This window comes from Ictalurus furcatus, chromosome 16 (genome assembly GCF_023375685.1).
Source record: "Ictalurus furcatus strain D&B chromosome 16, Billie_1.0, whole genome shotgun sequence".
NCBI lineage: Eukaryota > Metazoa > Chordata > Actinopteri > Siluriformes > Ictaluridae > Ictalurus > Ictalurus furcatus.
Genome location: NC_071270.1, coordinates 7,251,243 through 7,277,066, shown reverse-complemented (window position 1 = coordinate 7,277,066; position 25,824 = coordinate 7,251,243). Strand labels below are relative to the sequence as shown.

The following is a 25,824-nucleotide window of genomic DNA, read 5'->3' as shown; positions in this document are numbered from 1 at the left end:
ATTAATTATTGCCTTTTTTGGTTATTAGCTGATTTGACTGGTTAAGTTAGATTGGATTTAAACAAAAATTAAATAACTCAAAAAACAAGTAGTTTTTAAGTAATGTTAACTTGACTGATGACAATTTTAATAAAATATTTCATAAAATGCACTATGGCTCCAATGAATAGCCAAGATATTATTGTACACATTTAAATAATGAGCATAATATTTAAACAGTGTTTGATCAAATTAACACAATGTGCTGAGGGAGTCTTTGGAATTTATTTTATTTTTAAAAAGGAGCTCAAAGTTTAAGAACCTCTGCCATAAAAGGAAAACGCTCAAAGAGAGCTGAAAACAACAGAGACAACTAAATGTGGGATAAATCTTCCAGTAATGCAGCTTAACATGGAAAAAATGCTACTGATTTAAAAAAAAATATTTTTCTATTACCTTTTGCATTGAAAAAAAATTCTATAAAATACTGTGTGTTTACAGAATAGACACACGTTTATTTAGCTAATAAAAATAAGTAAAATCCGAAAACTGAGATATTTGTATATTTACAAACACAAACAAGTCTAAAAAGCAAAATGTTATGAAATTACAAATACTTACAGACCCATGAAACACAAAGCACAATATGCACACCTGAGTCCCAAATGACCAAGAAAAGAAAAAAGTTGCCATTTTCACCCAAAAACAAACAGAAGGATAATTATGTATAAATAAGTTAACAAAACAGATTGGTACAGCTTATGCCAACAGGTTTAAAAAAAAAAAAAAAAAAAAGCTGATACATGGTTCTTTAAAATTCTTCACCTTCATACACAGCTACTTTAACCACTTATAAAGCTGAGTTTATCACAGAATTCAGGTTTTAAAAAATAATAAAAAGCTTATGTAAAAATGGACAAATCCTCTTGAATGTTGTGCTATTCATTTAAAAAAAAAATGTCTCCCATACTTCATGTTTGGATGGCAGATATCAGATGGATACAGTAGGAAGTGCAGTAGTCTGGCTTTTCAGAGTCTCTAAAAGCTTTTATCTTGTACTGTCATAATCACTGACCATTCTCTTGATGTGGCTCAACTTCGCCTTCAGGTCCTTGCATCTCTTCTTCTTCATCCGGTAGTCATTGCTCTTTTGAGACATAAATAAAGACAGATTAATCTAAAAGTCCATTTTTACCATCATCCCATCCAGAAGCATGTTGCAATGGATAAATAATAATAATAATAATAAAAAAGCTAAAAACACAAAGCAAAAACCTCAAACCTGAATGACAAACCCCTTCACTCGATTTTACCGCAATTAACAGGATTAGCAGGTTGTTCTAAAACTTCAGGTGTACATTTGCACAGAACAATGAGAAAACTTCCATTTAATTCACCCTTACCCGCTTTTTGTCCTTCAATGCATGGTACTCGTCCAGGGCATCCTGTTTCAAGACAATGATAGGTCAGCAAACAAGTATGTGAAATGTATATTTCTTGTAACTGTGCAGGTTAATCACACTCAGGAGCAATAAAATAGCAATGACTGTAGAAAGTAATCTTCATTCTTCAATATCTGATGTGTTTATGAAGTGAGAAATGTATCATTCTTAATGTAGTACTCAGTAAAATGAGTGATGGGGGCCCAAACAGAAAATCATGTTCTCTCTTACCAGGTACTGCGGAGTCCCCTCCTGAAGCTCGTCAAGCTCACGGTCAACCTCAGCTAGCCGCTTGTTAATTTCATCCAGCTCAGCCTGCAGACTCTTGTACACTTGGTGATCTCGGTCAAACTCACTCTTATAATTCTCCCTTTCATGATCATCAGCAATGGGGGGGAATTCACTGAACAAAGAGAAATACAAAACTTCCTCAAATATTTCTGCAGTGTGGTAATTTAAACAAAGTTTGCACTTACCAGTGCATAAAACTTTAAAACATTTTCCAACAATTAGTTCTACAAGTTGAAGAGGGGAAAATCCTTTTTCTACTTTTAGCACAAATCAATTGATTAGATAAGCACATTGCTGTTCCAAAACAGTGTGTCTATACACAAAAGTGTTAGTTCAACTTACTTTTACCTCTGTTTTTTTGTTGTTGAGTCACCCTGCATTATTCATTTTACAGCAGGAAAAAGAAAAACACAAAAACATACAGTACAATAGGATCCTAGACCCAAGGCTGGGTTTCAACACTGTTCTTAAAACACCCTCGTCAACTTCCTTTCAGCATTTCCCCTTGGGGAAATCCCATTTGTCATTGTGACATCTGTTGATGGATTTATCCCTCAATTCATGCCTAATCAATTATTTGGTTATGATTAATGTGACTTAGTAAACATTCTGTAGTCCGTCAACCAGTAGGTGCTTTATCGGAGAGAGAAAGATATATTCTTTAAAAAGTTATTTTGACCAGCGGTATAGTGAAGAGCTTCCCTGAACGTAAGTTTTTATCTTGATACATTTTGTCAGACAGCAAGACGACAAATGAACAGATTAAAATGCAAATTAAACTGATTCGAGTTGAAATCAAGCAGTTCAGAAGGAGAGCTTTAGGTTTTCAAAAAGTTATTTTCTCCACCCTACAACAGGTTGTGTCTTTAGCCTTGGAGAGGGAGGAAGGTCTCCAAAAAAAGCCTCCAGACAAACCATCAATGAAGCTTGTAATTATACGAGAATCCTTATGCCATGTTTAAGGCCATTTCAATAGCTTACTGGCACACAAAGTTTATTTTATGACCTCTTCAAGACCTGAAATTTTTTTTGTAGGCAGGGACCTCTTTCTTTACTAACATTTTGTATCATATAACATTATAATAACTGTTAAGATATGTAACTGATTCTTTAAACCCTGGATAGTTGCCAGGGAAAGTGAGAATCAACTGGATATCTTTTTCACCGTTTTTGCATACACGCGGAGACCAATCAACAAAGCCATGTGGTGAAGTGTGACACAACTTACAATAAATACGACTGTCATAAGCCATCTTTCCCCAAACCAATTTAGCACAGGTTCAGAATAACAAGGAACCATGGCAGTTATACAGTCCCCTCTGAAAGGACTGGAATAGCAAGGCCAATTCTTCTTTCTTTTTTTGCTATATACTGAAGACATTTGGGTTGGAGATCAAAACATAAATAGATCAGAATTTCAGATACAATATTGTCAGTGACTCAAACACTGGTGGGTTGTGCTACCGTCACCCCTGCCTTGTGAATGTTGCTGGTGATGTCACTGACTGTTGTTTTTAGGTTTTCCGTCATCAACTGCTTTGCCAAGTTTGGTGCTAAAGAACTCCGGTGGCCTGCACAGAGCCTTGACTTTAACCCCAATGAACACATTTTGGATGAATTGGAATACTGATTGAGCACCAGGCCTGATATCAGTGCCTGACCTCTCTATTGCTCTTGCAGCTGAATGAGCACAAATCCTCACAGTCAGGTTCCAAAGTCTAATGGAAAGCCTTCCCAGAAGAGTGGAGGTTATTACAACAGCAAAGGGGACCCAAATCTATAATGGGATGGTCAACAAGTACATATGGGTGTGATTGTTCAGGTGTCCACATACTTTTTGGAACTAGATCGTATGACCAAGGTCCTAATGAGCTCCCAGACAGATGAATGAAAGTTTGTAGATTGGAGTGATTACTCCAACGCTTGCAGTAAAAAGGGCTAACATATTGCTAGCGTGTGCTACATGCAATTTAATCCCAAGCAAGTCCAAGCTGTGTTAAAGCTTACATAATTGATGTTTGTTTTTAAGATACTGAGTTTTAGATAAAGAAGTAAATAACTTCCTGTTTGTATAACTTCATATCATATGGCTGGCATCATTTTAACCCCACAACGAACAACAAGAAGAAGAACTATAATTATATTAGGTTGACTGTAGTTTGTTGTGAGCTCCAACATCATTGCCTCAATGAAAAAATAATAAAATTGAAAGAACCCATCTTACAGAATCAAGCTTCTAAAACACTGAGGGAAATGTTAAAAAACTAGCAATGCAGAGCAAAACTAGGATCTAAAACGCAACCCATAGTGGCCCCAGTTTTATCTCTTTTTCTTGATCTCAATGTGCTCATGCCCTATTTGCGTTCCATTTACTGCAGCCCAAGTATGAGCCACGCATGAGCTTACCTGGAGAAGTCTTCGTCGTCAAGTTCGTCTCCAGATGATGCATAGTCCGTGTCGTAGTCATTACCGTCAGTGCGGCGAAGCCGTCCTGCACGTTTTTTCTTAGGTTTGCTTGCTGAGCTGCCCATGTCTGAACTGCTGTAGTAGGGAACTGAACTCCGTACTGGAAGATGGTGCTCCACACCCCTGCACCGCACAAAAAAATTAACATATTAACATAACAATTAACATATTGTAGCCTTCATGCCACATACTACAGCTAATAGTGAAGAAAAGAGAAAGAAAAGAAAAAAGAAAAGAAAAAAAAAACAAAACTATGGATGTTTTCACATCCAGCAATACCATACTGACTAAATGCTTTCTAGAAAATTGGGATACAAGCTCAGGGTAGGGATTTGAGAATTAAGAAGTAAACAAATGATTAACGGTCACAGTGCAAATATAAAAATATAGTATTGGTGATAATCAAGTGATACTTGTCAAGATTTCCCTCTTTTGCTTTTTTAAACACTTCAGTTTACTATAAAGGCATAACTCAATTTCACCTTCAGTATGTTTCAATGCAGGAAAAATACAAGAGAACTATTCAAGATGTAAAATATATAGTCACCAGTCACTTGTGACACTTGTACACCTGCTCATTTATACAGTTATCCAATCAGATAAACATGTGGCAGCAGCACAGTGCATACAAACATGTAGATACAGGTCAAGAGCTTCAGTTAATGTTTACATCAAACATCAGAATGGGGGGGGGGGGGGGGAAGTGTGATATCTGTGACTTTAACCATGGCGTGGTTGCTGGAGAGTTGAAGACAGGAAAAAGACCAGCTTGTTTTTTTTTTTCCCTTAATCTTCAGATGTCCAGTTTCAATAAGCCTGTGACCATGATAGCCTCAGATTCCTGTTCTTGGTGGACAGGAGTGGAACCCAATGTGGTCTTCTGCTGTTGTAACCCATCCACCTCAAGGTTTGATGTTTTGCGCAAGCCAATATGCTTTTCTGCTCACCATGGTTGTAAAGAGTGATTATATGAGTTATTATATTGGTCTTGGCAGCTCAAACCAATCTGCCCATTTTCCTCTGCCCTCTCTCATCAACAATGCATTTCCACAGAACTGTCTCTCACTCAGTGTTTTTTTTGTTTTTCGCACCATTCTTTGTAAACTCTAGATACAGTTGTGTGTGAAAATCAGTAGTTTCTGAACATTACAGAAATGACACTTTCTTTGTTCTGATGTGAACATTAACTGAAGCTTTTGACCCGTATCTGTATGATTTTTTGCATTGTGCTGCTGCCACATGATTGGCTGATTAGATAACTGCTTGAATGTGCAGGTGTTCCTAATAAAAGAGGACAGTGAGTGCATGTACAAATTCAGGTCTCACTAATAAAATGCATGCAGGGAAGTTATATCAACTGCCTAGAACCAGAGGGGCTTAAAAGTCTTTTATCCCCTTTGGTTCCAAGCCCTCAATATAAAACTCCATATCAGACATGTAAAAAAAACAGATCTCCTCCATGCATGTACTCACGCGTTCCCTCACACCCAGTAGCGTACGTGTGCGCACCCGTATGCTCACAAAGAGAGTGAGAGAGACAAGTATCTCCCTCATTTGCTCTGCTTTTAGTTTATCATTTACTGTATCAGAATGTTAAGCCATTAAATCTGCAAAAGAAAACATTCTATTTCTCATAAAGCTGTTAATTTAGGAAACAGATTTATACCACTAAAAGGCACAAAGATATATGAACATGTACAATTTCTCTGTTAAAGTACATACAAATAAGCAACCACAGACATGCACAAAAACAAGCACAACAGGAGATTGATAGAAAGAAGAAGTGTACTCACAAAAAGCTGTCAGGAGGCTTGTCATAGTTTGTACTGTTGTCATCCAGGTGTTCCCTCGAACCTCCAAACTTCTCAGGAAACTCGCTATTTACAAGCTCTGGATCACCAGAAACATTATTTACCTGGAGAAAGAGACAGCAAAAACATAAAAATGCTTAATTAAAATGTATTTTGTGATATAAATAAAATGAAAAAAACAATTCCTGGAATATTTGGTTTTGAGCCAATGCAGAGTAAAAAACAAGTTGTAACTCGCATTTGTCCAAAGGCACCTGTCCAAACACACAAAGAGACATATAGACATACAGACATGTAAAAAAATGTATCCTAACAGCGTTTATCTAGTTCATCTAGTAGTGATGACAAACTGAGTAACAGCTCTCATTGGGACTTTAATGATGCCCTAATGGTTCAATGTAACCATATGTATGGTTCTTTTACTCTGAGCCACACAAAAAAACATAACACATAAAAAGTAATATTAAACCCATCTTTTATATATCAGCTGTCTTGGACAATTTAAAGCAACTTATTGGAGAGCTGTTTTAGCGACTATAAATAACTTATTAGCTGTATCTCTACGCCTGTTCAAGAAAGCATTGCAGTGAAACTGTCACCATAAACCACACCCAGAAACCAGGTATGAGAATTCCCTTCCCCCATCTTCCACTGCACAGAGAAACCTGTCTTTCCACCTGCACAATGTTAGCAAAGAGTAAATGCATGTACTTCACCTGCTAGGATTCAATGTGGCTCATGGGTTAACAAACCAGAAACCTCCTACTGTCACATGACTGACACCACATCATTCAAAAACAATTCCTCCGAGAACATCAACTGTCTCCAAAAATGCCCCCTTACTTATATGTAAGACACTGAAAAACACCTAGCGGTGATTGTTTAAATAACAAAACAATGAAACTTTTTCCGTTCTTTGATTTAAAAAAAAAAATCTAAATAGAATTGTTTTTTTTGCAAAACATGCTTGGATGATTAAAACTTCATTTACCCAATCTTCTATATCTGGAGGAGCGTTAGGATCTTCGACAGGTTTTTCTCTGCGCCACAGGATATTCCCTTTCCCATAAGCGTTAATTTGCTTCCGGGTCTTGACGGCAAAAACCAAGATGATTATAAGACAAGCGATGATCAGGAAACCAAAAACAATGGCCACTGCCTGCAAAAGTGGAGGACAGAGTGGAAGACAGATGGCTTAACTTTTAAGTGAATGTGAATATTAGTACTTTTTATATAGATTCTGGTAAAATTGGTTGACCAAAACATGTTGTTACACATAAAAACACCATAGATATATACATACAGTTACACAATCTGAAACAATAAGCTAGATTTTAGAACTTGATGAATGCTTCATTGGGAAACATTTGATTCATTCTGCACGAAGAGAAACTGCAGCCAAGCAATGTGCTCACCTCCTGTGGATCCACCACACAGTAGTGATACAGGTACTGGTTGATCATGAGATCTGAAGGCTGAGGACCTTGGTACTGGGCACACAGGGACTGTACCTGGTAATACTGCACAGAGCCTGAGGTTTGTGCCATTGGGTTTACCGCAACCAAGTAAACTATTGTGGCCACAAGCATAAACAAACCCAAGATGGCTGTAATGATTATGACGATCAAGTAGAACTTCCTGCTCTGTGACCAGTGCTGATAGGAGAGTATAATTATAAAGATGACCATCAGAGTTATGAAGGTAATGACAGCCATTGTAATCATAAATGCCTTTGCTTGTCTTGGGTCATTCTGTGAGCCCAGAATGCCGTAGGCAAAGGATCCACCACCAAAACCTCCACCGAAGGAAGTGCCACTGCCTCCGCCGTAGCCTCCACCATAGCCTCCACTGTAGCTTCCACTGTAGCCTCCACCGTAGCCGCCCGAAAAGCCAGTCGCACTTCCAGAGGTGTCCCAGGCTAACGTGGATGCCACACATACAAATACACCAACGCACAGGATGATGCAGATGACCGCCATGATTTTGATGATACCTGGCGGTGAGTTCCAGCGATAGAAGTGTTGGATCTCATCATCTGCATAATAGGAGTATGCAGCTTGTGGCACTATATCACTATGGGTGGTGAGATTTAATATTTTTAGAAACAAAAACAAACAAACACTCACTGCTTTATAGCCTATTCATTTCATCTGACCAGGAAGGCAAACTATGAGCATGTTGTGAACACACAACTTTAAAATTTAGGCCTATGTGTTGAGCAATTTTCAAGAAACTACCAAAATAGCATAAATAAATAAATAACTCTTAGTGTTAAACTATATTACAAGAATTTATAACACATCGTTACATGGACTTACTATTCAGGTTCAGACTCATAGGGAGGTGGACTCCCATTCGGCTGAGAAGACATTGCTTATTCTGCAGTAGAAGAGAAATGGGAAATAAATCAATCACTCATTCTCGATGATTTATATGCAGTTTTTGGATAAAGTAACCAGGAAGTAGGTCTGTCGTAATCCAATTTAAGTTGTAACTCAGACAGAAAAGACTTTTTAAAAAAATTCCATTGAAGGCTAACAAACTCTGATTTAACACATGATCTTGCTCTTATATTTGGATCTTAAAGCCACTTAGACAAACAAAAAAGAAGTAAGCTATTTCAAAGTATAACGCACAGAACACGAGCTGGAATACCATAACAATATTGTTATGTAGGCAAACGTAAAAGAAACGCACCTGTTTTTACGTAACGCTCCTCCTCAGCGATTATGTTCCGCACTCACTGCCAATTTTCACATCTCTATCCAGGTAGTCTAAGCACCTCCCCCACCAACGACCAACTTACGTCAGAGGCCTGCCCCATTTCCAAAAAGGGCGTGTCTGATCGGCTCTTTAAACCACGAGTGGTGCCAGGTGATCCTCATCTGTCTGAACTGGTGTTTGAGGCGCTGCTTGTCTTAGATAGTATGTTAGGAACAAGTTCTTTGCTTTTCTTTTGTTTAAACATTTATTTTGTTTCCTGCTGCAGTAGGCCTATTTAAGGAAAATAAAAATTTTATTTAAAAAAAGCTAATCTTTACCGGCTCCTGTATTGTAGGCTATGTGGTTCTATATTCTGGGTCCGTGTACATCCCATACAAAATATTTTTTATTTGTAATGAAGTGGTAAGGAAACAAACAAAAAATGATTGGCGGCATATAGTTTACAGTGTATGATAAAAGTGGAACTGCCTGTTCGTGTTTTAAAATGAGTTGATTCTACACTCACAGAAATCTTTGTTTCAGATTAAATATATATTAAAAGTACAAAAATGTACCCTTGATGGCAGCATCCCGGCTTTATTTCTGAATGTTCTCATTCATACTGAGAAACAACTGCTTATTATCTTGTTTTTTGTTTACATGTTTTATAGTGTCCGAATGTCCCCCAGTCTATTAAATTAGATCAGTGCCCTTGTTACGCACTCTCACAAGTCCAGACTTGTACATCCACTGACAACCAGAGAATCTGTTTCGTGTGAACTCACCTTGTAAATTGTACTGATGTTAGGATGACATAAGCAGAAAAAGCCTTTATTTGTCATATATACATTACAGCAAAATACTTTTTTTTTTTCACATATCCCAGCTTGTTAGGAAGTTGGGGTCAAGGTCAGCCGTGACCCTAGAGCAGAGAGGGTTAAGGGCCTTGCACAGTAAGGTGACAGACAGAAGTATTTAAAATACATATTTTTCTTTTACAGAATATTTAAATACATAGCCATGGCATGCTATATGTAAGCCCTGATTCCTACTATTTTCCTCCTATTATCTTTCCCTTTAAGGGGGGGAGGGGGGCTGACAATTGTGAATTTCAGTCATTGACTTCTACACCTACAAAGGCCACTGGTATGGTCTCACTGCCCATTATTTCCAGAAGATATTTATACATATTTTATTTAAATAAATCTGCCATTCTTACAGGGTCCTCTGGTGGCACAGGGGTCCTAAGTAACTGCTTATACCTACTGCTTATAGATAGAAATAATCATGATGTTAGGTGTACCAAAGGAACATGCTACATGTACATTTATGTCTTAAACATATATAGTATATGCCTTAATTGATCAAACTTTTAAGTGTACAGATTTAACTATTATTGGTTACATTTTTAATCGAAAAAAGGAAATACTGTTAATACATTCCACACTAAAACCTGCTGAACAGAAAAAGTCAAACTTTTTTAATGAAATGTGGGGAATGTCATTCAGTGCATAAATAATTGAATATCCAGTCTGTCTGCATACACACCACATAAAATGACACTGAACATATGTAGAAAATAACCAAAACTCTTGATATAAAAACATAAGTGCATTTTTTTGTCATAGGAAATATACAACACATATTGGGGATTAAACAGTCAACAAGTCACAGTTTTTGAAACTATTTTTAAGAACATCATAAACCAAGCAGTAGTTGTACAGAAGCTGAGTCTAATCAACCAAAAGGAGGAACTGAATAACCCAATAATATAGGTAAGATTTTTTCCCCAGTCAATACTGCATTTCGTTGAGCATATTAAGACAATTATGCAAATATTGTTCATATGTTCCTTTGGCTGAATTGTCTGTAGTCTTGCATGTGGGTCATTTCACATCTTTGTGGCTGTTTGTGCAGAATAATGAGATGTTCCAAGTGGAAATGAAGGACCATTACAGCATGTACAGTCATGAAGTCAGGAAAAGATTTATCCATAGCCATCATTCCATGCCATGACCTTATCGTATTCTTGAATGCGATGCTTGATGTGAGAGAGTTTGTTTTTGAGGTATTCACATCTTTCCTTTTTCTCAAGAAATGAAGTATCCTTTATAACAAAAATGTAAAAAGCAAGACAAATAAGTAAACAGTCTATTATCCCTTATAAAAGTGGTGTTGTGATTTCACATTTCACATATAAGTCTACAGACCAGAACTTCTGGTTACAAACAGCAAATTAAACTAGATCTCCCAATTTTTATGCAAATTTTTGTGCGATGCCGAATTCTATAAGTGCCAACTAATGATAACACTGCAAAGATCGACACAGGGGGAAGAAAATAAAGTTAATCTTTCCCACCCAGACAGTAGGACATTATTAGGATTCAAACTGTGAAATATAAAACTATATTTAACACAAATGGTGGTTACTTAGGCAGTTGCCCATCACATAACGTTCACTGATAATGATCTGTCTGTAATCCACATTAATAATTATGCCATTTCAGGTATTCAGTTTACTGAATGTATAATTATCTTTAGACAGCCAGGCACATTAAAAAGTATTAAATAGTCCCTCTTTTGTCAAGAATCATGTGCCACTTCCTTTCCGGAAAAACAAATTAGCCTGGCCATTTCCCTCCCACCCCTCTTCCTCCTTTGGTCATTCACACTGCTATGAAAAAGACTTCAGCAGACCAGGGGATAACACTGTACATATAGTAAACTAGGAATTAGTATAAAATAGGAATTGTGTGTAAAAAGGCATTGAACTTACATTTTTCTTTTGCTGATATACCTGAAGGATTCGGTTTATGCGGTCAGATTCCTGAGGAAACAAATAAATTGGTTTCAAATTACACTAGCTCTGCTTTTTTGTGTGAAGTTTCCTAAAATTTCAATATGTGAATTAAAATAAAACACATGCACAGGTGCAGTCTAGTGACTTCATTTTCCAAATATGTCATATGTCTGGCAGCCTGGGAAAAACTTTGGTGAAATTTTGACACTTTGTATTATATATAGTTCTGAAAACTGAAATGAGTTTTTCTTTTGCACACAGTTATAGCATTTTAAGATTACTCACAAAAGTGAAATGGGAGAAATTTGCATTTAAAGATTCCACAGACATTTTGACAGCTGATATCTGATTATAAACAGAAATGTTTAGGTTTGGGTCCATTTCATTTTTAGGAAATATATAAAATTTCTTAAAATTGGGGTGTCAAAGTATGCAACAAGCAGAAAAAACTATTTTGGCTAAAACCGACTTTTCAGCTTGGTTGTTTGCCAGAATTCAGCTACAGCAACATCCCAGACTGCCACACATATTAACATTATTGATATTCTCTAAGAATATTTAGGTTGAACATGTACAATACTAAATGATTACTAAACACTGGGAGTTCCCCCAGTGACATTCACTGATGTATTTATGCATGTATTTTTTTTTCTGTTGATCATTTTACAAGAACAAAAGTGACCTTAATATTGCTAGGCATAAAAGACCCGCAAATACAAACTGAAATTATTAGATATTGAAAGAAACAAGATACAAAGAGATTTAGTACAGAATAACAGACCTCCTGACTGGACAGGTTTCGAGGCAGGTTGCGCATCATACTATCCATCTCATCAAACTTTTTCAGTGTTGCATGAACTTCTGCATGCAGCTCTTTATACTCAGAGTACTGGTCATTAAAGACAGCTTTGTACTGGTCCCGTTCCTCATCAGTTCGAATTGCTGGGTATTTACTGCAAAGAAACAAAACACACACAATCAAAAATCAAACGCATACACACACATTTAGAGTGAAAAGTAAAAAGTACGCACGATAGGTAGTCTGGCACAATCACAGGTTTGGGAATGTGTCCAGATGGAATATGTCCTTTAACCATTTTTGCCTTGGAAGGTACAGGAGCATCTGTGTGAACTGGTGCAGCAGAGGAGATGAGGACAGGCTCAGGGATCCTTAGTCCAGCCTACCAGAGGGGAAAAAAACATCTGGGTGATCACCAGGTTAAGAAGATACTCTTTAAAAAAAAACAGCAAAGTATTAGTTACCATAGACTGAGCCACAGGTAATTCTGGCTGCATCTAAGGAAGGAAAATTAAAACAATTAAAGCATCACAGGTGGTTGCTTTAAGATTGTCATAAAATTTCAGTAAAATGCGGCAATGTAGAAATGTTTAGCAATGTGTCTACATTTTTAATCAACCTTGGTGGAATTCATTATTTTAGTGAATTCTATTTTTGCACAGAAAAAAACATCAACATTATTGGACAGTGTACTCTTTGAGAGGGGCAGAATCTGCTGCAGTAATTTGTAAATAAACTGTACTAATTCTTCTCAACGTTACATCAGTTCATTAATTTTTAAGGGCAATAGTCCAAAGGATATTGTTCCAGAACTTTTGTGTTTGTTTCACATGCAATTTTGCAAACCTAAGTCATGCTGCCATGTTCCTTTTGGAGAGAAGGGGCTTTTTCATTAGCCACCCTTCCATGAAAGCATACTTGTTTAGTCTTTTTTTAATTGTACTGTCCTGAACATAAACATTTAATGTGCTTACAGAGGCTTGTAGGTCACATGATAGGGTGGCTGTGGCTCGGGTGGTAGAATGGGTTGTCCACTAATCGTAGCGTTGGCGGTTCGATTCCTGGCCCACATGCCAAAGTTCCTTGGGCAAGACACTGAACCCCAAGTTGCTCCTGATGGTAAGCTAGTGCCTTGCATGGCAGCTCTGCTACCATTGGTGTGTGTGTGAGTGTGTGTGTGCGAATGGGTGAATGAGAAACAGTGTAAAGCGCTTTGGAACAACTAAGGTTAAAAAAGCGGTATATAAGTGCAGACCATTTACCATGATGCAGCTATTGGGGTTTTCTTTATATCTATGATCATTAAACAGACTGAGCTTGGAATGAATTTGCTGGGACGCAATTTCATGGGAGGATTGGCAGACAATCCTTCTCACTGTAGCATGGTGAATTTTCAAAGTGTTTGGAGATGGCCTTATAACCCTTCCCAGACTGATGAGGAGCAAGAATTGCTTCTCTGAGGATGGCTGATGTCTTTTCTTCTTGGCATGATGTAGACAGGCACCTGAATGCTCCAGAACACCAAACGGCCAAAAGTTCTGCTCTAATATATGTAGTCACGTTTCTTGATGATTAACTAATTTTGTGCATTTCATTAGTAACACGTGGCTGCTAATTACTCTCTTAATGATTGTGGAACTACTGAATGTTGGTTTACACTGTGGCTTAGTGGTTATTCCTCTGGGGTTGGGGGTTTGATTCCCGCCTCCACCCTGTGTGCGTGGAGATTGCATGTTCTCCGGGGATGCTTCGGGGGTTTCCTCCCCAGTCCAAAGACATGTGTTGTAGGCTGACTGGCATCTCTAAACTGTCCATAGTGTGTAAGCGTGCCGTACATTGGGTTGGCACCCTGTCCAGGGTGTCCCCTGCCTTGTGCCCCAAGTTGCCTTGGATAGGCTCCAGGTTCCCCGCATCCCTGTGTAGGATAAGCAGTACAGAAAATGGATGGATGGACGGACTACATATTGAAATCTGTTTTGGGTTGTCACCTGAGGTTATTTGTTTGTTTATAGAAGTCAGGGCAACAAAATTGTTAAGGCCCTGATAAATAAAAACATAGAATTGAAGGGGGTTGTACTTCCTTGTACACCAGCCTCCATGGCTCTGCATGAATGTCACTAAAATGCAATGAATGGATGAAATTCAAAATTCTGTTATTTACATTTTTTTTTTATTTTATTAAAGTAAGTCAATTAAGATTAAAAGAATGAAAATGCTTCCCCTTTTTCAAATATTTGAATTTTGGGGCTAGTTTCAGGGCTTAATTAGCTATGTTTAATTTGATTACATTGTATTACACAGCTTTTGTTTCGGTATATGCTGTGAGGGGTCTGAATAAACTGTGCGTTTATAATTTTGAATGTTTTAATCAACTGAAAATGGAACTCTAAAGCCTATATTCAGTCAATGCTTATTTTTGCTGTATTTAATCAAGACACAACCATATCCTATTAAATTTGAAATTTGTGTATTATTACACCCATAATAGACAGCTATAGACAGATTTTTTTCTGCAAATTAGTTTTGTGGGTGGGAAAAGTCTAATCAGTCCTTATGCATGTCTTTATAAGTGAGGCCCCAGATACAGTGGATGTAAAAATAAATAAATAAATAAATAAATAAATAAAAAGTCTATACACCCCTGCTAAAATGGCCTTTTTTAATTTTTTTAAATGTAAAACCATAATAAATCATGTCTGAACTTTTCCCACCCCATGTGAAATTACAACATGTTAAAATTAAGTGAAAAACCATCAGAAACATTTTAGGGAGCAAAAAAAGTTACAATAACCTGGTTTCATAAGTGTCCACACCCTTTTATAATTGGGGATGTGGCTGTGTTCAGAACGAATCAATCAAATACAATCTCATGTTCAAAAGTAATTATCATATGCTGTCATCAATTAAATTATTCCGATTAACCCCAAATAAAGACCAGCTGTTTCAGTAGGATGTTCTTCACATCTTCTTGGTTTCACTTGAATGCTGAAGCCATGGCCGGCAAAGAGCTTACAAAGCATTACCAGGGATAATGCTTACCAGGGAGGCTGCCAAGAGACCTACTGCAACATAAAAGGAGCTTCAGGAATATCGGACAAGTACTGATTGCTCTCTGCATGTGACAACAATATTCTTCACGTGTCTGGGCTTTGGGGTAGAGTAGCTAGACAGAAGCCCTTTCAAACAAAAAATATCCAAGCCCAACTAAATCACCCCAAACCATGTGGCAAAATGTGTTATGGTCTGATGAGACCAATTCCAAAAAGTATAATAATTCCATAATTCCAAAACGCATGTTTGGTGCAACAAAAAGCACATAAACAAAAGACCATTTTCCACTAAAATATCAGCCGATTTTAGTGCAAAACCTTCAGGTGTCTGCTAGTGACCTGAGGATGAAAAGGAATTTCACCTTCCACCATGGCAAAAACCCAAAGCATACATCCAAATCAACAAAGGAATAGCTTAAACAAAAGAAGATCAATGTTTGTGAATGACCTAACCAGAGCCCAGACCTGAATCCAACTAAAAATCTGTGGGGTGATCTGAACTGGGCCGTGCACAGGAGATGCCCTCACAATTCGACAGATCAAGAATGTTTTTGTAAGAAAGCATGGGAATATAATGTCAAGATATACTATGCTGACAGACTCTTAGCTAAAAAGACTGAGTGGTGTAATAAAATCAAAAGGTTCTTCAATAAAGTATTTGTTTAGGGGTGGGCACACTTATGCAACTAGGATATTGTAAGTTTTTTTTTATTTTTCCTAGTTTTCCCTAAAATGTTTCCGATTGTTTCACTTAATTTTCACAAAATTTTTTATTATGTTGTAATTTCACATTGAGGGTGGAAAAATTTCTGACATCCATTTATCTTGATTAAATTTTTTTACATCACGAAAACCTGCCATTTTAACAGCGAAGTGTAGACTTTTTATATCCACTGTACACTATATGGCCAAAAGTTTGTGGACACCTGACCATTACACCCATATGTGCTTTTTGAACATCCAACTCTAGAATTAGTCCCCCTTTTGCTGTTATAATAACCTCCACTCTTCTAAGGAAGGCTTTCCACTAGATTCTGGAATGTGGCTATGGGAATTGTCCCATAATTACAAAATTAAAAATACAAGAGCATTAGTAAAGTTGGGCACCAATGTTGGGTGAGGAGGCCTGGTGCACAGTCAGTGTTCCAATTCATCCCAAAGGTGTTAAGTTGGCTTGAGGTAAAGGTTCAGTGCAGGCCACTTGAGTTCTTCCACACCAACCTTGGTAAAACATGTCTTTATGGACCTCGCTTTGTGCACAGGGGCATTGTCATGCTGGAACATGTTTGGGCCTCTTAGTTCCAGTGAACGGAAACTACAGCATACAAAGATGTTCTACACTGTTCTGTGCTTGCAAATTTGTGGCAACAGTTTGGGGAAGAACCACGTATGGGTGTGATGGTCAGGTGACCACAAACTTTTGGCCAAATAGTGTATCCCAGAGAGATGCAGTACATCAGTCAACAGGCTCACCTCATGGCCGTACTTCTCTCTGTAGCGGCGTGTTGCTTCGTGTCTCCATAGTTTCAGGCACACAATAGCTCCTATCAGGTACACCACCATGCCCACAAAGAGAAAAATGATAGCTGCTGTTTGCCCAGCTTCAAGGCGACAGAAAGCTGCGTTCATGCCATTGTTGAAAACAGGGTAATAGCACAGTCCACCTCGTGTTGTGTCCCTTACATACACAATACCAGCAGCCATGTAAAGTATAGCAAGGGCCAGGTTGATCACAAATTCTGTAAGAGGCCACCAGTTTGAGTCTAAAAGGATAGCACGGTAGTACATGGTCATGCCCAACACGAGTATGATCACGGTCACTATCCAGGCCAGCCCCGCCACAACAAGGATGAAAGGTGTCTTGGGCCCCGTGTAATAAGTGTCCCCATACATGCCATACACACCACCATATCCACCGTACATTTGGGGCTGTGAGTAACCAAACATATTATACCACTCATTGTCTTTGTGAATGTATGCACAGACACAAGCAAAAACGGCTGCCCCCAAAAGCATCTCAATGCAACCAAGAATTCTTAGCAGCCCTGGCCAGGACTTCATGTAGGCATAACGCTGGTGGTATTCCTCAACTCTTTCACTGTAGGTCAGAGTGGTGTGTGCAGTGGTGTGTGCTGTGCGACCATCCATCGAGTCTGGATGCTCTCCTAGCATAGCTTCATGCTCTATGCGGGAATGGTAGCTGCCTCCAGAGCCCCTGAACTTATCTTGATATGACTCTGAGACTGAGGGTGATTGAGGAGGAGAGCACCTAATGCCCTTTGTGGTGGTGTTCAAATTACTGGATACAGGCACTGAGCTATTGCTGCTTTTGTTGCTCCCACGAAAGAAGTTCTTCCACGAGTCAGGAATGAAGCGGTGGACAGGTTTGAGGTCAACTGATGGATTTTCGCAATTTTCACTGTCACTAAGATCAAATTCTGGTCCAATCGGAGGCTCATCAGGGAGAGGAGGAGGAGGCAGAGGGTCCAAGCTCAGAGCCAAATCCGATGATCTCTGATGTCGCAAACTAGAGAGGCCGTTACTCCTCTGTAATGAGCCTGGAGGCACATCGTTATAGTGAGGTGCATTTCGGGCACGCCCAAAGCGGCCAGGAGAACCACCACTAGAGGACATCAGAAATGCAGTTTGACCTAGACAGACATACAATTAGCTAAGTGAACAAAGAAAATTATACAACAGACCTGAATATTTTTTTATGAGAAATATAAACTACAAAAGTTAGATGCTGATTTTTACAATTAAAAGATTCCTTAATTTGTCATACTGCCATTTTTCTATAGCCTGTTTAAGTTGGAGTTTTACATTGTAAGTAGGTGACATAAGGCATAAATCCTATCTACAAATGCAAATTAGGTATATGCTTAATCCGCTACCCATTTTACTCCAGCCTCAGAGATTAAAGTGATGTAATTTTTGCTCACTCAGCCTCTTTTTCCAACAGTAACTTCATTTCTAGCATTTTGTATACATATTTTTACCACAGTAGTTTACATGTGCTCATGATGAGTAGTTCTACCACATTTTTTTAAACCATGAAAGAAAACAAAAATAAATAGGTGGCTGGATTATCAGTCACCCTAAATTGCTCTGCTTAGTAATGTAAAAAGTAGGCCTTTGGTTAATTAGCCTGTACCCACCACACTGACAGAGGTTTTAAAAACAGTAAGTGTGCAACACTGAATACTATTGGTGTTCATCCAAATGTACTCCTAGTTCAAAGTCCACAACGGAGTAGTAATCAAAGAAACCAGACCAGGACACCAGGATAAGACAGAGGTTACTGAGTGGCAGTGGCAGAGTCTAATACGGCCTTCACAAGCTTCTCAAAAGTTCTGATTCCTGCTTGTCAATTGTGATTATGTATTCATTGTGTTGATGGAAAGTTGTAAAAACTCTTTAGAAGGTAGTTCCTATGTTTACAAGAGAGGACTTCATGTTTGTATTGTTTTATGAGCATTTGATTCATTTCCCAGTAAAACACATGTGTAGTGAAGTCAGATCAAGGCAGGATAAGGTAACCTAGTCTGCGAAATAAAACCCTAAATCAGTACATACAGGATTTCGCAGAGTTTATTGTAATTGTTGTGGCCAACAATGCTTGATTTTGCTGTGGCTTTTTTCTAAATTTGCGATGCAATTTGCGGGATTTCTTTGTGTTTTATTATGGAAAACTACTTGAATCGGTGAAATTGCAATTGCACAAATTAGTTTTTTCTTTTGCAGTGATTTTTGTTGGTAAATGAGACCTTTTAGCTGTACTCATATTCGACGCACTCGAATTGAGGGTGGTTTGGATAAATGTGTGTTGTGATGACACCTTGGCCCACTCTGCGGTAATTTTGAAAAATTGCAAGCTCCTGCGAATATTGCAGACTTTCCTTAATTTTGCATGAATTTCTGTGATCGCAAAATCCTGGAGGCACTGCTAAATGAAATACACACTAACACACACAATACATATTATATATATATATGAGATGCACCGATACTAAATTTCTCAGCCGATTCCGATAACCGTTTATTCAGAGTGATTTCGGCTGATACCGATAGTTCTGCCTTTTATGCCTTCTTCTAAATTAATAATTAATTCCACAATTCTGAAGGAAATGCAGATAAAAACTTTATTCTCTCCATTTCAACAAGTTGTTTCACAGTATCTGGTCTCATAAACAGAAAAAACATTATTCTAATTAACATTAACACATGAACTAAATTCTGAAGATTAAAGTAAGATTTCTTAACATATTGAATGTTATTAATTCATATTAACAGAATTAAGTGACTGAATTCTAAAAAAAAACCTCCTGTTAGGCTCACATTCATTCACCACAAACAAATGCATTTCTACTTCATCATTGAACATCAAACTGCTAACATATAATATAAACTTTTATATATTAACTGGATATGAAATATATTATTCTACATATATATTTTTCTGTGCAATATATACTACTTTTTTGTCAACTCATTTTCATGTAAATTTTGGTGTACTGGCCCTTTAATTCAGCACGACCAGAGAGCAGCACAGCAAAAATAAATAAATAAATAAATAAGTTTAGACTCAACACCGAAACTCCCGTTTCACTCTGCTCACTTCCGTTGTAAAATTTTAGCAGTGCAGAGATTACAGAGCTCACAAACTGCAGTTTTGTCATCGTTCCACACAACAGATATCATCTTTACACACAGCACGAAATCGATGTGTTTTCCCACCCTCTTTTGATTGACAGGATTTAATCAGCCCTGATCATCGGATGTTTTTAAACTATCGGCCTATGGCCAATAGCAGCAAAAATAGCCTTTACATACATCGGTGCATCTCATATATATATATATATATATATATATATATGTGTGTGTGTGTGTGTGTGTGTGTGTCCCCAAAGGATTTAATGAATGTTAACGAATGAGACCTGAGGACGAGCAGTAAGACAATACTGGAGACCAAGCTGTTCACGAGGACGGATTGTCAAGCCATGTAACATGAACACAGCCTTGATACTACTGTAACCAAACCCTGTGGCTCACTAGCAGAGAAAAAGGCTGGTGAGTCTGAGCAATGCTTACATATATTGTGCAGGCAGACTTTAGAGGAAAATTTTATTCTTCACGTTCACCAAAAGTAGACAAGTGTATATAATTTATTTTGGATCTAATATTTGAAAGTATTTATTTATCTTTTACAGTTGTAAGCGTTTATTGAGTTTTATATCTCTAACCTAATCCAATTTGCCTGTTGAAATAAAATAAAAAGGAAAAAAACATTTTGGTAGAATGTCTCTCTCTCACACACACACACACACACACACACTCACACTCACACTCTCTCTCTCACACACCAAGACTTATGTTGCATTTCTGGGCAAACCTTACCTGGCCATTAATTAACACAGAGACCTGTAGGGACAAATAAAAAAAACGGCTATAAATATATCGGCCTGTCTCCTAAACTTCCAGGTAGTAAATAAAAATCAACAAATGTATCTCCTCGAAAGAACAAATATATCATGAATTACAAATGAAATGCTAATCATAGATCAGATGACATGCATAATGATATATGAGGATAGGGTGAGACAGCATGCCTACATTTTACTGCTGAAGTAAGTGTGAACGGCCCGTTTGCTCCTGGTATTCAGCAATGCAGGCTATACTGTAACTCGTATAAACAACATTCAAAAGTGACTACATAGAGGCATAAATAATTTATGCCAATACAAAAAAAAAAACAACATTTTCCTGAGAAATAGCTCCATACCCGTTATCAGAGAGAAAAGCGCAGACAGTTATAATGCAGCGCGCGCCATAATAAACAAGTTACCAGGTAGCAATGAGTCGTGTTGGCCAAAAGTTAACCTTTTTCTCTTGGTGAGTACCTTAATATAGACAACAGACTCACTGTAAGTATGGTTTAAATACAAAATGTTAACCGGAATAAGAAAGGAAACGTAAACTCTCCTACCTTTCCGTTCTAAAATTTACGTACGGTTTTAGCCCTTCGCTAAAAAAAAAAAAAAAATATATGTTCATGAGCCCGGCGGTTAGGAAACTCATACCACGTGACCAGCCTATCCCATCGCGTGACGTCACACACTGAAACTCGACGCTCCATTAAACGCGGGAAAAAAGTGGATTTTAAAACTCATTACAGTGTATTTACAGTCCAAAACATCAATATAACAGTACAAAATAGTAATATAACAGTACAAAATAGTTGAATGTTGGCCATAAAGTAGAGCGCTATTTAACTTAGCTACATGTAATGATCATGAGGCTTGTGACTACATGGGTCTGCATCTGTAGTTTAGGTGCCATGAGGTTTTGACAGATTTATACAGGTTACATGTATTATCATAGAATTTTACTGGAAAATCGCATTTTACATATTATAACACCCCATCCAACAACCCCAACAAAATAATCACAGCCAAAACCAAAAGAAAGGGGGAAACAAAAAACAAAAACAAACAAACAAATAAATAAAGAGAAAAAAAGGCAAGATGATTAGTATTTACTGTCTACCTTTCCTCAATCCACCTCCAGGGTGTGTACATCATTGAAGTAGGTAATAAATTGTTGCCATTTTCCCAAAAATGATTCACCCCTGCCTCTGATGTTATACTTGATTTTTTCAAGTTTTAAAAAGAACATTAAATCTTTAAGCCAGACCGATATAAAGGGGGGTTGTGGAGAGGTCCAAGACAGCAATATTCTGCGCCGAGCAAGTAACAATGCAAAAGCCACAACACTAGCTTGTTTATGGTTCAGAGGCTGACACTGAGATGGAACACCAAAGATGGCAATTAAAGGGCAGAAATCCAATTTGATTTTAAGTACGTCGGACATAGTTTCGAAGAAAGAGTTCCAAAAGTTCTGCAGTCTGGGACAGAGTGCAAACATATGACTCAGTTTACAGGGAGAAAGTTTGTATTTTTCACACATGTCAGGAACATTGGGATATATTTTAGACAGTTTACTCCTAGATAGGTGAGCTCTATGGACCACTAAATTGTATGAAACTAAGTCTAGCACAAGACGTGGCGGTACGTATATTATCTAACGCTCTGCCCCAGTAATCATCCTCAAGCCCCAGGCCCAATTCCTCTTCCCAAGCACGAATGGTTTTGATATTGTAAGAATTGTCCTGTGACCAGATCGTTGCATATATCCGTGAAATAATGCCACCCTTACGAGGATTCAGCTTGAACACCTCTTCCCATGCAGACTTTGCAGGTAAGGAGGGCAAACCAGCGAATAGGGAGGAGACACAATGCCTAATTTGAAAGAAACGGAATAGGTGAGACGGAGGCAGGCTGAATGACGAGGATAATTCAGAAAAGTTTGCAAACACATTATTAATGAAAAGATCCTCAAAACATTTCAGACCCTTCTTTTCCCAAAAAGAGAATGTGGAATCTATAAAGGAGGGGGGAAAGAGGTGGTTATTACATATTGGTGTCATGGTTGAGGCCGAGATAGATTTAAAATGACAGCGAAACTGATAGAAAATTTTTAACAGGTTACATGTAAACATACAGAGAGCACTTTGTACAGTGGAGAACCAAAAAACGTATAGTTTTTTGTTTTTTGTTTTTTGTTTTTTTTAAATAAAGCTTGTGGCAGTACAAATTATATTGAACCACTCTTGATACACATTTCATAAAAACTAATATACAACCTACATGTTTCAGTTGAGGAATTAATTATAGATCTTTTCTATAAGCATTGTGTCACGATTCAAAGTACAGACAGAAGCAAGCGCAGATTCTTAAACATTTAATAACAAACAAACATATGAAACACTCTACAACTAGGGAAAAAAAACACTGTGGCAAAGACAAAATACAGCAGCATAGACAAACGGTATAGTGAGACGATAACGTGAGACAAGAGTGCATTGCAAACTGTGACTATATACAAGAGCGTTAATTACCAGGAACGTGAATCAGGTGAAGGTGGTCATGTGACAATGAAGCAGTGGCTGTTGGGAACTGTAGTTCAGAGTTCCCTTACTGATCTCATGACAGAACCCCTCCACCCAAGGGCGCTTCTCCCGGAGCGCCCAAAATACGCTCCCTCCCTCTGGCGTTCCTGGCCCCCTGGGCGGGCAAAATATCCCCAGCTGAACCAGGAGAAGGAGCGGCGTCCCCAGCGGAGCAAGAAAGCAACGCAACATCCTCAGCAGAACAGGTAAGCAGAGCGACGTCCTCAGCGGAACAGGTAAGCAGAGCGACGTCCTCAGCGGAACAGGTAAGTAGAGCGACGTCCTCAGCAGGGCTGGAGCTCAGAGCGACTTCCTCTGCGGGGCAGGACAGCAGGACAGCTTCCTCAGCAGGACAGGAGAGTGGAGCGATGTTCTCCGCGAGGCCCGAGGAAAGCTCCAAGATTTCCACGAGGCCATAGAGGGGAGTGAGGTTCTCTGTGAGGCCAGAGAAGGGAGCCAGGTTCTCCGTGAGGCCAAAGGGAGGAACGATGCTCTCTGCGGCGCACGAGGGGGAAACGATGCCCTCCATGGAGCAGGAAGGGGGAGTGACATACTGCGCGCAGCAAAGAAGAGGAATGACGTCTTCAGCGGAACATGGAGGTAGACAGACATCCTCAGCGAAGTAGGATGGCAGAGTGACGACCTCAGCCGAGCAGGAAGGCGGAGCGACGTCCTCAGCCGAGCAGGAAGGCGGAGCGAAGTCCTCAGCCGAGCAGGTAGGCGGAGCGAAGTCCTCAGCCGAGCAGGAAGGCGGAGCGGCGTCCTCAGCCGAGCAGGCAGGCAGAGCGGCGTCCTCAGAAAAGCGGAGTGCCTTCCTCAGTGGAGCGGTAAAGCCGAGCAATGCCCTCAGCGGTGCAGAAAAGCAGGGCGAGTTCCTCAGCGGAGCAGGCAAGCACAGCCACATTGTGCGTGGGGTTGGCGAACAGAGGGGAGCACTTAGGTATGTCGGGAGAAGGAGCAACATCTTCAGCCAACCAGGGCGACTGAGCGACGTCCTCAGCTGAGCGGCATCCTCAGATGAGCAGGGAGGCTGACTCATGTCCTCCACTGACTCCGTCCGCTGGACCAGATCCACAATAGGGCAGGGAGGGTGGGAGATGGCACCAGCCCGGTCAACAGGCTCCCACTTGTACCCGGACTCCTCCATGTCCTCCTACTGCTTACGTAGCGCAGCTTGGAGCTCCTCCTCCTGCAGGCGTAGCGTAGCGTAGGTGGTAGAGTGAAGCCCAGGTATTTCATGATTATCTGCTGCTTCCGAGTTGTCTCACGTTCTGTCACGTTTCAAAGTACAGATGGAAGCAAGCGCAGATTCTTAAACATTTAATAACAAACAAACATATGAAACACTCTACAACTAGGAAACGAAACACTGTGGCAAAGACAAAATACAGCAGCATGGACAAAGGTATAGTGAGACTATAACGTGAGACAAAGAGTGCATTGCAGACTGTGACTATATACAAGAGTGCTAATTACCAGGAACATGAATCAGGTGCAGGTGGTTATGTGACAATGAAGCAGTGGCAATTGGGAACTGTAGTTCAGAGTTCCCTTACTGATTTCATGACACATTGCAGTTTCACAGCTCGAGGATCCCTGGTTCAATCACAAAATATTACTGTCTGTACAGGGTGTTCTCCCTGTGTCCCTGTGGATTTCTTCTGGGCTTTTCCAGTGTCCTCATACCAGTAGTTGGATTGGTTATGCTGAATGTGTGTGTTCCTGGTACCCTGTGATAGATTGACAGCACATCCAGGATATATTCCCACTCCACACCCAGGGTTCCAGGTCCAACATTTATAAATATGCTTTAGATGCAACCTCTGCATTCAGTCCATAACAATGAATTGAACTTGAAAAATCTCATATCAGCATGGTTGAACAGGAATAAACATGTTCCTTTATTATATTATCCTTTATTATGTATCCTTACATTATACTGTCATTTGTCTTTTGTAGGGCAGTTTTATTGCAATATATGCCTTTTATACACCTATGTACAGTGTATATAAAAAAGCCTACACACCCATGTTACAACTGCAGGTTTTTCCATCCATCCATCTTCAACCGCTTACTCCTTTTCAGGGTCACGGGAAACCTGGAGCCTATCCCAGGAAGCATCGGGCACAAGGTGGGGTACACCCTGGACAGGGTGCCAGTCCATCGCAGGGCACAATCACATACACACTCACACACCCATTCATACACTACGGACACTTTAGACACACCAATCAGCCTACCATGCATGTCTTTTGACTGGGGGAGGAAACTGGAGCACCCGGAGGAAACCCCCGCAGCACGCAACATGCAACCTCCGCACACACATGGCCCCAGTGGGGATCGAACCCCAGACCAAAGGTGTGAGGCGAACGTGCTAACCACTAAGCCACCGTGCGCCCCAACTGCAGGTTTTTGTGATGTAAAAATGAAACCATGTCAGATCTTTTTCCACCTTTAATGTGATATAGCAAGCAA

General features: G+C 39.2%; 1 protein-coding gene across 1 annotated transcript; it reads right to left on the bottom strand.

Moving 5' to 3' along the window:
* Window positions 1–253: 253 nt before the first annotated feature.
* Window positions 254–22,551, bottom strand: LOC128620665 (MARVEL domain-containing protein 2). Its single transcript, XM_053645899.1, has 16 exons — window positions 20,955–22,551; window positions 20,739–20,762; window positions 16,815–17,992; window positions 12,756–12,788; window positions 12,525–12,673; window positions 12,274–12,445; window positions 11,469–11,519; window positions 10,682–10,799; window positions 8,308–8,362; window positions 7,405–8,062; window positions 6,981–7,148; window positions 5,972–6,093; window positions 4,119–4,301; window positions 1,653–1,824; window positions 1,383–1,424; window positions 254–1,126 (listed from the first exon to the last, which is right to left on the bottom strand). Exons 3-16 carry the CDS (start codon window positions 17,973–17,975, stop codon window positions 1,028–1,030), a joined length of 3,183 nt encoding a protein of 1,060 aa, XP_053501874.1. The 5' UTR covers window positions 17,976–17,992; window positions 20,739–20,762; window positions 20,955–22,551; the 3' UTR covers window positions 254–1,027.
* Between the last annotated feature and the right edge of the window lie 3,273 nt (window positions 22,552–25,824).

Bases quoted from the DNA above. Each gene is read 5' to 3' on its own strand.
- LOC128620665 (XM_053645899.1), bottom strand. From the start codon at position 17,975: ATGTCCTCTAGTGGTGGTTCTCCTGGCCGCTTTGGGCGTGCCCGAAAT. The intron at 7,149-7,404 runs GTGAGCACATTG...CCACTTTTGCAG, and splicing joins GTGTGGTGGATCCACAGGAG to GCAGTGGCCATTGTTTTTGG. The intron at 4,302-5,971 runs GTGAGTACACTT...TGTGCGGTGCAG, and splicing joins AAGCCTCCTGACAGCTTTTT to GGGTGTGGAGCACCATCTTC.